General features: G+C 44.1%; 1 protein-coding gene across 1 annotated transcript in view; it reads left to right on the top strand.

The window, feature by feature from the left end:
• Positions 1–13,183, top strand: part of Cfap54 (cilia and flagella associated protein 54) — a 284,591-nt gene that overhangs the window by 88,387 nt on the left and 183,021 nt on the right. Inside the window, exons 27-30 of the mRNA XM_021174289.3 lie at positions 4,719–4,844; positions 6,593–6,710; positions 9,569–9,658; positions 11,870–11,996. Coding sequence (XP_021029948.1) covers positions 4,719–4,844; positions 6,593–6,710; positions 9,569–9,658; positions 11,870–11,996 — 461 coding nt within the window. The remainder of the gene's footprint in view (positions 1–4,718; positions 4,845–6,592; positions 6,711–9,568; positions 9,659–11,869; positions 11,997–13,183) is intronic.

The raw sequence follows: 13,183 nt of genomic DNA, 5'->3' as shown, positions 1-13,183 counted from the left end.
GTCTAAATCCTATTTTATGTGTATGGGTGTTTTTCCTGCATGTATGGCATTGTGTGCGTGTGCGTCACACCGGATGTCCTTGGAAGTCAGAAGATGCTGAATTCCCCAGAGCTGGAGTTACAGATGGTTGTGAGCCGCCATTTGGATGCTGGAACTGAAGCTGGTCCTCTGCAAGAACCATTGCTTTTAACCATTGAACTCTCTCTCCAAACCCTCACTATTGTCTTTGGAGAATGTTCACCTGCTTGGCCTTTCAGGGAGGGGAAGGGGCAGTTTGTGCGCTTCTTCAGAACACTGAGCACAGCCAGACACCTTCCTTAAAGGGACCACTGCAAGGTTCCACCCCAACGAAGAAATTATATTTCAAGGTATCAGGTGACTTTCTAATAGCAAGGCTTCTGTTAAGGCCAAACACAATAAACCCTGATTATCCGGTTATCTAAAGCATTTTAATTTAATGTGCAGGGAGTCTGGGGGGGGGGGCGGGGGAGGATGAAGATGTGGAAGGAGGTCCCTGCAGATTGCCTGCTCACGGTGAGGAAGGGTAAATAGGAGTGGGTTCCAGAGACAACAGCTGTGGAAGATGGGGAAGGATTCTGGTTCCATTAGTAGTCAGGCCCCTGGGGCAGTCTACATTCTTCAGCCCTGGCCTCCATCTTATTCCTTGGCATATGCAAATGGCTTTGAGCTTGCTCTGGGCACTTTCTGGCTTGCCAGTGATATTTCTACCTTTTCTTCACTTACTTGAAGAGTTGGATGATTAAATTGTGTCATACCAGAAGTGACCCTGAAGACATTCTGAACCTGAAAAAGACTATGCATCAGGACTTGACACTTGAGCTGTGTTTTTCCCCAGCTGGTATATTGGGCAATTGCCATTCTAGAAATTTCCTTTTCTCTCGCCTAGAGTTCCCAAATCACGGGCTATCTCTGAATCCCAGACTTTAGGTGTTCATGTGCTTATATCATGTGATACAAGCAGTTGTAGATTTTCCCTTAGCACATGTGAAATTCAGTCAAGCAACACTGTTTCCCTTCTGAAAAAACAAAAACAAAACCCAATTTTCTTCAGAGAGCTCAGACTTTTTAATTTAAGCAACAGAATTCCTCCCTTCCCCCAAGTTACTGCCGTTCCAAATGAGGTGCCACCCCTGAGATTTGTCATCTCACATATTTTTTTTTCTTTTTTCATCATTTTAAAGTTGTCAGTGGTAAACATTTGTCATACAGAAGCGTTTCTGTCCATTATTTGGCATGTTGAATAGAATCAGCCCTCTGTTTTTCTCGTCGTCAGAAAAAACAATTCTTATTTATTGTTTCCTTCTAATATATTTAGACAAGAGGTTGCGCATCTCTGTCTAAGCCAAATGAAAGCACAGGGCGGGCAGCTTGGGTAGAGTGCAGAGCACACGTCAGCCTGGATCTGTTTGCAGATGGCAGTGCTTGGCCCTGTTCATATACATGCCCATACATTCTAAATTACAACATAATTACCTCACTCTCCTCCTGTCCCTCCTCCTTCCACCTCTCCCAAAGTCCCTTTCCTCCAACTTCTATGCCCCTCCAACTCTCCAACTGGTGGTAGCCTCTTTGATTATTACCATATCTATATGTCTGTATGTGCTTGCCCAAACGTATAAATGCAACCATCTGGCTGAGCCAATTTTCACTGTATGTCTGTCGTATGTGTTTGGTTTTAGGGCTGACCGCTTTGTATTGGACAACCAAGAAGGGGGCTCATGCCCTAGGAGAGGCAAACTCTCCCTCAGCACTTATTAGCTTAGCTGTCTGTAGTTCTTTGCCTGGGGGTGGGGTCCTTTCCATGTTAGCATGTCTATTGATATTACCATTGTTCTGTTCTTGTTTGTGCAGCCATTTCTAGCAGAGACGGTTTCACAGTGGACTTCCCGGCACCCTGGCTCTTAGTCTTTCTGCTCCCTCCTCCTCAATGTTCCCTGAGACACAGATGCAGGAGCTGTGGTATAGATGCCTCTATCACGGCTGGATTCCTTCCGGTCTGTTGCTCCCTGCATTGTGTCTGGCTGTGGTTTTTCAGTGATGGTGTTCATTTATGGTAGAGTGAAGATTCTTTGGTCAGGGTTGGTAGCTACACGTGTCCAGTAGGGACGGTTCATGACCAAGCGTCTCACGTACATCTTGTCATGAGATATAACTGTTGTACGAGGCATTCAAGCGACACCCTTCTCCTCACAATGCATTGTTTCTTTAGAATACATTGTCTTATGTCTGCAGGATCATGTCTGCTTCTTAGTACTGACTGGGTCTCAGCAGGTCTCACTAGCCACTTACTATTTCTAAGTCTCGTCAGGCGGTCCTTCTCCATGTGTGAAGTAGCAGTGATTATGTATCCAAAAGAAGAACCATCTTCACAAAGTGTGTCCACACATGCCAGATTCATGCAAACATATTTAGACTTAGCGGTCCCTAGGGGTTTGCTATGCATGTGTTCCTTCCCTGAGTCACTATGGTGGGCAGTATGCAAATCAGATTACTGGCCATGAAATCTTCTCTCGGGGCTGATGCGAGAACCAGGATTGTAATGATAAGGTAGAACAAAGCTGTGGAAATAAGGGAAGGCAGGTACACTAGGAAATATACCCAGCCACCGAGAAACACAAGATAGGTGCTGGTTCCGGAACGTGGAGGTGTCAGGATTATGCTCGGCTCAGTAAGAACGTGGTGTTGGCCTGAGATTCCACCTCACACCAGTCAGAATGGCTAAGATCAAAAATTCAGGTGACAGCAGATGCTGGCGAGGATGTGGAAAAAGAGGAACACTCCTTCATTGCTGGTGGGATTGCAAGCTTGTACAACCACTCTGGAAGTCAGTCTGGGGGTTCCTCAGAAAATTGGACATAGTACTACCAGAGGATCCAGCAATACCTCTCCTGGGCATATACCCAGAAGATGTTCCAACTTGTAATAAGGACACATGCTCCACTATGTTCATAGCAGCCTTATTTATAATAGCCAGATGCTGGAAAGAACCCAGATGTTCCTCAACAGAGGAATGGATACAGAAAATGTGGTACATTTATACTCAGCTATTAAAAACAATGAATTTGTGAAATCCTTGGGCAAATGGATGTATCTGGAGGATATCATCCTTAGTGAGGTAACCCAATCACAAAAGAAATCACTAGATATGCACTCACTGATAAGTGGATATTAGCCCAGGAACTTAGAATACCCAAGTTACAATTGCAAAACACATGAAAATCAAGAAGGAAGATCAACATGTGGATACTTCATTCCTCCTTAGAATAGGGAAATACCCATGGAAGGAGTTGCAGAGACAAAGTTTGGAGCTAAGACAAAAGGATGGACCATCCAGAGACTACCCCACCTGGGGATCCATCCCATAATCAGCCACCAAATGCAGACACTATTGCATATGCCAGCAAGATTTTGCTGAAAGGACCCTGATATAGCTGTCTCTTGTGAGGCTAGCTAGTGCCTGGCAAATACAGAAGTGGATGCTCACAGTCATCTATTGGATGGAACACAGGGCCCACAATGGAGGAGCTAGGGAAAGTACCCAAGGAGCTGAAGGGGTCTGCAATCCTATAGGTGGAACAACAATATGAACTAACCAGTACCCCCAGAGCTCATGTCTCTAGCTACATATGTAGCAGAAGATGGCCTAGTTGGCCATCTTTGGGAAGATAGGCCCCTTGGTCTTCTTGCAAACTTTATATGCCCCAGTACAGGGGAATGCCAGGGCCAAGAAGTGGGAATGGGTGGGTAGGGGAGCAGGGCGGGGAGAGGGTATAGGGGACTAACGGGATAGCATTTGAAATGTAAATGAAGAAAATATCTAATAAAAAATTGAAAAAAAAAGGAAGAACGTGGTGTTGGAAGATTACAGGTGAAAAGTGGACAAAGGCCAGACTGGGAAGGTCAAAGAGTAACAGCTGGGCAGTATGAATGAGAAGGATGGACTTCTGAACCTGTAAGCCAGCCCCAATTATATGTTGTCCTTCTAAGAGTTGCCTTGGTCATGGTGTCTGTTCACAGCTGTAAAACCCTAACTAAGATACTTCCTCTCAGCTTTTCAGAGACTCTGCCCAACCCTCGGCATTCAAGTCATCATATGGTCAGGAATTGTGCCATTTCCCACAGAAAGCAACCTGAGATACGGTGGGCCTGGTAGTACATGCCGATAATCTATGGTAATCTCAGCACTTTGTAGGTAAAGACAGAGATATCAGGCGTTATGGGCTATCCTGAACCACACAGTGAACTTGATGCCAGCCTGGGCTACATGAGACCTTGTCTAAAAACAGAGCAAACAAAATAAAACAAAGCAAAACACAAGCAAGCGACCAAACATTCAAAATAAAAGGTGTAGGTCTATGACCTTAAGAAACAATCATTTTAATATGGCTTTTAAAAGTAGAAATTTCTCAATAGTGGAGTGCTGTACCACAAAGCATAAAGCTATATAGCCCAGAGATATAAGAAATGCATTATTGATAAGGAGCTGTTATCAGGTCTTTATTTAAAGAATAAAAGAGTCACACACTTTCAATTCTAGAGCTATATAATCTGGAGGTAGGCTTCCGGTTTTCTTAACAATGGTGAGGGATTGTTAGGCTCACAAGACTTAGAGGAATTTGAATTAATGAAAACTTATGCATCGCCTTTGGAAACAGGGAGGCATCCAACAGAGGTAATTAATACTTATTTTTAATCAGATTCTACGTTCCTGGAAGGAGTATGACCTGGCAATAATGCTTATAAATTATGGGAAAAAGATGTTGGATATCACATCAGGGTGCAGGTCCCTTTTTGGTATTGAGCAAGAGGAAACTGCCGAGGAGGTAATTTGCTTTGTTTCTCTCTTTTATATGTTTAGTTATTTCATTTACTATCATTAAATGAACACATTAGAAGCCCATCAATTTGTCACCTTTACATTAAGGAAAGCGCTTTCTTTAAGAACTCCTTTAACATTTGAGAAGATATGGTCAGGAGCTAGCAGGTTGAATAGTTCATGCTTCCAGCGCTAAATGCAAGGTAGATGGTGCTAGACCTTTCTATATTTAGTTGGACCCTGGAAGAGGGGTTTTTAGGAAGCATTGAGTCAAAGTTGCTTTGTTCTAAGTAACTTGCTGAGCGTGTAGCTAAGTTAGTGACACCAAACTGCTGCTAATTTTGAGAGTAATTTTTGATATGTGCTTCCTATGCAGGAGCCTTAGAGGGACTTAGGTTTTATTGCTTTTTGTTGGAATGCTGTGGGCTAAACGTGTTTGTAGGTGAGGTTTTGAGATGTTACTGGGTCACACCAGGAAGGGCTTTTGGCCTCTTACCGCTCACCCTGAGTTAGATTACCCCCATGCTTCCTTGCTGAGATAGAGAAGCAAAACGATTTGTTGGCTTGGTAGGTTTCCAAATCGTCCTGGCTAGAGGACACTTTTAGCTGTAGCATCTTTTGGGGGACTAGGATGTGGGGTTTGCTTTGCCTAGAGAAATTTTGACTAAGCTGGAGACAATCTGAGTTTGTTGTTTTAAAACTAATTGCTCAGTCTGTCTGCTAGCCCCTTGGGTCATCTGGACCTTGACTCAAGGCACTGTGCCCTAGCAGTTTCATGGGTGGGTCTCACACTGTTCTCTTCAGAGCCTCTGGTCCAGCAGGAGCTTGTGACACTTCCCACTGTCTAAGGTTGTAGGATCTGCTAATTTGTCAGAGGCAGAAATCACCAGAGTCGCTAGAGACCTCTTCTAAGGATAAAGAGGCTTAGAAGGGTTTGTTTGTGATAACAGGAGACAGTTCAGGTCAATTCTCCATCTCAGACAGAGAAACCATGCTGGGGAGCCTGAGCACACAGAGGCCAGTCCTTAATCTGCTAATTACGGATCTAGTTAGGTTTTAGTGAAAGGCGGAGCAGTGGAGAAAAGAGCTGGGCTGTAAAGGGGCTCCCTCTGGAAAGAGAAGAGAAAAAGGAATACAGGAATGCCTTCCTGAGGGCTGGCTGGCTGGGATTTTATTTGGAGGATATTTGGAGGTGACAGCTACATTAGGAGGAGAGGAGCAGCTGGAGATGTAGCACAGTAGGTAGAGTGCTTTGCTGGCAAGCTTGAAGCCCCCTAAGCTCTGCATAAATCGCCTGTGGCGGGGGCATGCCCATAATCCGGGTGGGAGGAGGAAGATCAGAAATTCAAAGTCATCCTTGGCTACTTAGTGGTTTGAGGACAGCCTGGGCTACAAAGGGTACTTTTCCGAAACACACACACACACACACACACACACACACACACACAAAATCTACCCCCCCCCTTCCCCACTAGCACCTCTATCACAAGTTCTGGAAGGGGCTAGCTTAGTGTGGGAATTCCTGAAAAAAGAGGGACCGGAAATGGGACCATTTTGGTTCTCTCCAAGTAACTCTTAGCATTTTTCGCTAGAACGCGCTATCAGTGACTATAAATTGCTAATTACTGTTGGCTAACCGCACAGATCACAGTCCTGCTTACCAAACAAGAGAAACAGAACATAAAGCAAGTTATTTGACAATGACAATTTCCCTAACGTGTTAAAATACATTTTGATGTTTACCAATGTTTCTAGGGTATTTGTTCTAAGAAAACTTCAAGAACCAAGAAGCCACAGCAGTTGCTGCTGCCTGAAAAGATAAATGAACAGCTGGCCTTGTTGGAGACACATCTACTCAAAACGACAAAGCAAAGTAATTCCCCCGCCCCCTTGTATATGTTTAGCATGATGTTTCTTAAAAGGAAAAAAAATATTTTGTGGAAGGAATTAAGATGAGATTAGTATTTGCTAAACCCTTTAAGGATTATACACTGTGTCTACATCAAGCCATTAATCCTAACAACACCTTATTAATAGGACTTTGCTCATTGCATTTTACAGGTGTGCCTCATAATGATAAGGGATTTGCTTAGGCTTGCCTGGGTGACTTGGACTTGGGCCTGTGTCTTCCAGCTTTAGAGGAGGATTTTTTGTTTTTGTTTTTGTTTTTGTTTTTGTTTTTTTAACCTTGGCACTGTTGTTATTTTGGTCCAAATAGTTCTTTGCAGATTGTCTTAGCCAGGGTTACTATCACTGTGATAAAACCCCATGGTCAAACAACAACTTGGGGAACAAAGGGTTTATTTGGCTTATACTTCCATTTTGTTTATTATTATTCTATAATAATAAATGTCATTATTTATGATGTTGTTCATCATAGGAGGAAGTCAGGACAGGCACTCAAACAGGGCAGGATCCTGGAGGCAGGAGCTGAGGCAGAGGCCATGTAGTGGTGCTGCTCTCTGGCTTGCTTCCCATAGCTTGCTCAGCCTGCTTCCTTATAGAACCCAGGACCTCCAGCCCAGGGATGGCCCCACCCACACTGGGCATCCCTGGACCCTGACCATTACCATGAACACATCTTTTCTTTTTTTAATTTAAATTGGGTATCTTCTTTATTTACATTTCAGATTCCCTTTCCTGGTCCCCCTCTCCTCTAAGCCCCTTATCCCATCCCCCCTCTCCCTGCTTCTATGAGGGTATTCCCCCACCCACCCACCTACTCCTGCCTCTCTGCCCTGGCATTCCCCTATACTGGGGCATCAAGCCTTCACAGGACCATGGGCCTCTCTTCCCATAGATGCTTGACAAAGCTATCCTCTGCTACATATGTGGCTGGAGCCATGGGTCTCTCCATGTGTACCTTTTTGTTGGTGGTTTAGTCCCTGGGAGCTCTGGGGGGTCTGGTTGGTTGATATTATTGTTCTTCCTATGGGGTTGCAAACTCCTTCAGCCCTTCAGTCCTTTCTCTAACTCCTCCATTGGGGACCCCATGCTCAGACCAATGGTTGGCTGTGCGCATCCGCCTTTGTATTTGTTAGGCTCTGGCAGAGCCTCTCAGGAGACAGCTATATTGGGCTCCTGTCAGCAAGCACTTCTTGGCATCCACAATAGTGTGTGGGTTTGGTGACTGTTTATGGGATGGATCCCCAGGTAGGGCAGTGTCTGGATGGCCTTTCCTTCAGTCTCTGCTCCACACTTTGTCTCCGTATTTCTTCCTGTGAATATTTTGTTACCCCTTCTAAGAAGGACCAAAGTATCCACACTTTGGTCTTCCTTCTTCTTGAGTTCCATATGGTCTGTGAATTGATCTTGGCTATTCTGAGCTTTTGGGCTAATATCCACTTATCAGTGAGTGCAGACCATGTATTTATGTTGTGGGAACTGACTGGGAGGCAAACGTATTGGTAGTCGTGTTTGAGAAGGGTGGGTGGCCTCAACTTGGGAGTTGCTGCCCTAAAGGCAACTATGCAAGGGAGAAGCCCGGGGCTGTATAGTCTGAACCTTGACCTACATGTAGTGGTGAAGTTACGGTAAGCCTAATTTTAGGTCATCATCCTAGAGTGACTTTAGGGTGGACTGATGTGTTCATGTAATGATCAGCTTTTTGGACTTTGCAGTTTGCAAGGTCACCTGGGAATTTGATTTACTTTTTGATAATTGTTTGTTTGTTTTTAAGCACACTAAGTATTGCAGAAGAAAAAGTGCTTACTCATCATTTCCCCAAGAGGGTGGGCTTTTGGGAACTGAGTGAACACTTGGTTCCACCTCACCCCTTTTGTAATATGTTTTGGCTATGCTGTTGGCTCTCTCTCACTTTCAACATACTTCTTGTCTGTTTCAGGCTGATTTTTTTGAGCCTGATGTTATATTGTTCTCATAATCGGTAAACCTACTTTAGGGCAAACTTTAATTATCTAATTATATGCATAAAAGTATGATTTCTTAAAATGTAAAATGAATTATTTATCCCAATATCAACAAAATTTTATTAAGCAATAAAACCTATTACTAGCTACACAGTAAATTCAGTAACAATAAAAATGATTTTGTGTAGGGGTCGCCTATGTGTGAGACACCATTTTAAATACATTAAATAATTGTGCAAAATCTGTATAACAACCAGATAAGGAAATTGCTCTTATCTTCACCTCAAAGGCAAGAACTCCAGAGGCAGGAGGCAGAGACTTTAAAAATGGCCCACCCTGGCCCACCCCAACCCACCCCATCCCTCCACACCTTACTGCATCCTACCCCCAACCATCAAATTTCACAGTTCAAAAGTGTCATGGTCAGAGCTTGAATGGAGGTGGGATGCATGGTGCTTACAAGAAGTCACAGCACTCCGCAGGCTGAGGCAGGAGGACCACAGGTTTCAGGTGAGGCCGCTACATAATGAGTCCATGTCTTAACACCAAGAAAGTGGAACTTGACCCGTACTGGCTCCGGTGGCTGTGCTGCAGGCTTATAGGGTGAGTCCCTGAGGGCAGGTTAGTGTCACAGCCAGAGCCTGTTAGTTCCCCCTTAAATTTCATGGGGAAGGAAAGTAACTGAACTTTTTAACCCCCCCTCCAAAATATGACATATTTGATATTTTAAGGTCCATGCTTTAGTTTTTAGTTGAGTATTTCCCCTATTTAAAACAAAAACAAAACCAAAAACTTTCTAAACCATTTGTATTTGTTTTTATTTTTATTTTTATTGTTATTATTATTATTTTTTTTACCATAGTCAACTCAGCTGAACTATCCGGATCGGAGGACCCTATCTTCCTTTACCCTATAGTTTTGAACTGGACGGTGAAGGGCGCCATGAAGGAAGGTGAGTGGCTGGCAGGAAGTGGCTTCTGCTGCAGGCTGGCTTCTGTTGTTTGCTCAGAGGTCCCTCGGGTGCTTGCCATTGCCACCCACTGAGAAGAAGGCAAGCTCTTGGCTGCTAGGTAACTGAGAAAGCTCAATAGGTGCCTGAAAGCCTGGGAAGAAAGAGCCTTCCTGGAGGCTCAGAAGCAAACGGGTATCATTGATGAAACTGACAAAAAGAAGGGCACTGGAAAGAGCAGTCATTTAAAGATGAAGCCAGGGAGGGATGGCAGCATTTTTGTTTAGCTTGGAGGGATGTGTGGAGCAAAACGGAGTAAGAGGTGACGAGCGCTTCTCCTGGTAGCTATATGTGGCAAGCAGCTTCAGCTGTATTTTCTTATTGTTGAGGTTTTTGTAGGATAAACCAAATATGCAGTGTAAAATTATCAGTGGCCCTTGGAATAAAACAGTAGCTCACTCAACACAGACTCCTTTAATATCCATAAGTAAGAAATGTAACCAATAAGGGGGTTCACCCCTGGAAGAGGGTAACCCTCTCTCTTAACCCTGTAGTCCTTGCCTAGGGATGGGGCCCCCCCCCTCCCCCCCCCCACAAGGTTTCACCTCAGTTTGCTGTTGTTGCCAGTGTTCAGCCTGATACAGTGTTGCAATAACACTAGGCCTAGGGGTTTTAACAGAGATAGATGTTATCAGTTTGGGTTAGGGGCCCATGGTTAGTTGTTCTCTGTGTTTTGACCAGTTGTGGCTTTCTGTAATGGTCTCTCTCTGCTGCCAAAGGAAGCGTCTTTGACAAGTGGTGAGAACTACATTTATCTGTGGATATGATTTTTTTTATTTCATTTTTTTTTATTAGGTAGTGTCTTAGTCAGGGTTTCTATTCCTGCACAAACTTCATGACCAAGAAGCAAGTTGGGGAGGAAAGGGTTTATTCGGCTTACACTTCCATACTGCTGTTCATCACCAAAGGAAGTCAGGACTGGAACTCAAGCAGGTCAGAAAGCAGGAGCTGATGCAGAGGCCATGGAGGGATGTTCTTTACAGGCTTGCCTCCCCTGGCTTGCTCAGCCTGCTCTCTTATAGAACCAAGACTACCAGCCCAGAGATGATCCCACCTACAAGGGGCCTTTCCCCCTTAATCACTAATTGAGAAAATACCTTACAGTTGGATCTCATGGAGGCATTTCCTCAACTGAAACTCCTTTCTCTGTGATAACTCCAGCTGTGTCAAGTTGACACAAAAATAGCCAGTACAGGTAGTCTCCTCATTTACATTTCCAATGCTATCCCAAAAGTCCCCAATACCCTCCCCCCACTCCCCTACCCACCCACTCCCACTTCTTGGCCCTGGTGTTCCCCTGTACTGAGGCATATAAAGTTTGCAAGACCAATGGGCCTCTCTTTCCAGTGATGGCCGACTAGGCCATCTTTTGATACATATGCAGCTAGAGGCACGAGCTCTGGGGGTACTGGTTAGTTCATATTGTTGTTCCACCTATAGGGTTGCCGACCTCTTCAGCTCCTTGGGTACTTTCTCTAGCTTCTCCATTGGGGGGCTCTGTGATCCATCCAATAGCTGACTGTGAGCATCTACTTCTGTGTTTGCTAGGCCCTGGCATAGCCTCACAAGAGACAGCTATATCTGGGTCCTTTCAGCAAAATCTTGCTAGTGTATGCAATGGTGTCAGCGTTTGGAGGCTGATTATGGGATGGATCCCCGGGTATGGCAGTCTCTAGATGGTCCATCCTTTCGTCTCAGCTCCAAACTTTGTCTCTGTAACTCCTTCCATGGGTGTTTTGTTCCTAATTCTAAGAAGGGGCATGATTTTTTAATACAACCTCTCTCTCTCTCTCTCTCTCTCTCTCTCTATGTATATATATATATATATGCATACATACATATATTACTACATGAACTTACCAGGTTGTATTTATATAAAATCATTTGTGTGTATATGTGTGTGTAACAATAATTTAAAAACAGTCGCCATGATTTTAAGAGGGGATCGAGGGGGCATGGTGGAGATTGGAAAGGGAGCTGTGGAAGAATGGTGTAATTATATTTTAATTAAAAGTGAAATGAAAGAAATAGACAGGGAATCTAAAAGATTAATAGACAAGGTGGTTGTGACTAAGGACAGCTAGCACTAGGAACCTTGCAGCACAGGGGACACTTGTAACTAACTCTCCAACAATGACCTTCTCGTTTCTATAGTCATGAAGTTTAAGCAAAGACCGAGATTCCTGGAATTCTTTACACAAATTATGCTCAAATGCATGAACGATGAGAAGTTTCATCTCATGGTGGAGATATCTGCCCCTGTTTATGACTTCTTGAAAAGGTACAAGTCAGTCTAGTTCTGCAACTGTCTTGGACTTTTACAGAGGTAGACAGAAAAGGTGTGTGATGAAAGTAATTGGGCATCGATAGACAGAGAAGGTTTGTGTCTGTGTGGGCAACTGACTAACCATAAAAGTCTATCTCCACCTGAACTAAGCAGCTAGAACAATGTGTGTTCCCATCACTAACAGCAAATACAGCCGGCCACTTCCACTGGGTCAGTATGAGTCATCGTCTCCCTGGTTGTCAGCTCATTCTCGCTGGAGGTTTAGAGTCTAGTTTGCATGCACACCATGTGTTCCTGGTTCTGTCATAATGAGCAGAGCCATTTCTTGGGGGTCCCATTTGTGTATGTGGATGAGATGTTCTCAGGAGTAATAAGCTTCCACAGTCCCTCTAGTTCCTAAGCTGGAATGATTGGTTTAATGTCTCACACCGGATACATTCACCTTGTCCTCAGACCACTGACAAGTGTCTGTCATCACGGGGTATAAACCTACCATGTCCCATCTGAAAAAAATTAACAGCAAATAACGTGACATTTAGTTTTAAAATGCCACCCAAACGAAGGCAACCAACACAGAAACATTCCTTCTAAAATAGATACCTTGTTTCTAAAAGCCAAAGCTTGGAATATATCGGCATAATATTTTCAAAAGTTGGAGGAGACTGTCTATTAGGTATAATAGGCCATGGCAGCCAGAGAACTGGTCAGGATTAGAAAGTCGTGCTCAACTATAAAGCAGTCAAGACTTGGGAAGTCAGAAGTCGTTTGTAGTGTTCGGGCAAGTTGCAAGGACCATCAGAGTCAATAATAATAATAACAACAACAATAATAAAATAGTAACGATAGTTAGTCTGAAAGCGAAACGGTGAAATGTGCCATGAACATGAGTACCGCCATCATAAATACCTGAGGCTGGAGACTGAGCGGTGCAGCTGGCTGAGGCAGTGGCAGACACGTAAGCTTTGAGGCCAAGGAGACATTTTCAGACGTCTTCACTAAGTCAGGGTGGATTGGGAGTGGAGCAGAGTCAGGTCTGTTTGCTGACATGCGTGGCATGCTTCAGCCTGTGTAGTTCTTCATTCTGTACCAGGTCGATTTCCATCTGCATGCCTCCTGATCACAGCATCCCACGTTATGCTAAACAGGGATTCGAGTTAAAACTTAGCCTTGGTAGTCTGTGA

This window comes from Mus caroli, unplaced genomic scaffold (genome assembly GCF_978045245.1).
Source record: "Mus caroli unplaced genomic scaffold, Mus_caroli_1 scaffold_9, whole genome shotgun sequence".
In the NCBI taxonomy this organism is placed as follows: Eukaryota; Metazoa; Chordata; class Mammalia; order Rodentia; family Muridae; genus Mus; species Mus caroli.
This window is presented reverse-complemented; position numbering and strand designations above follow the sequence as displayed.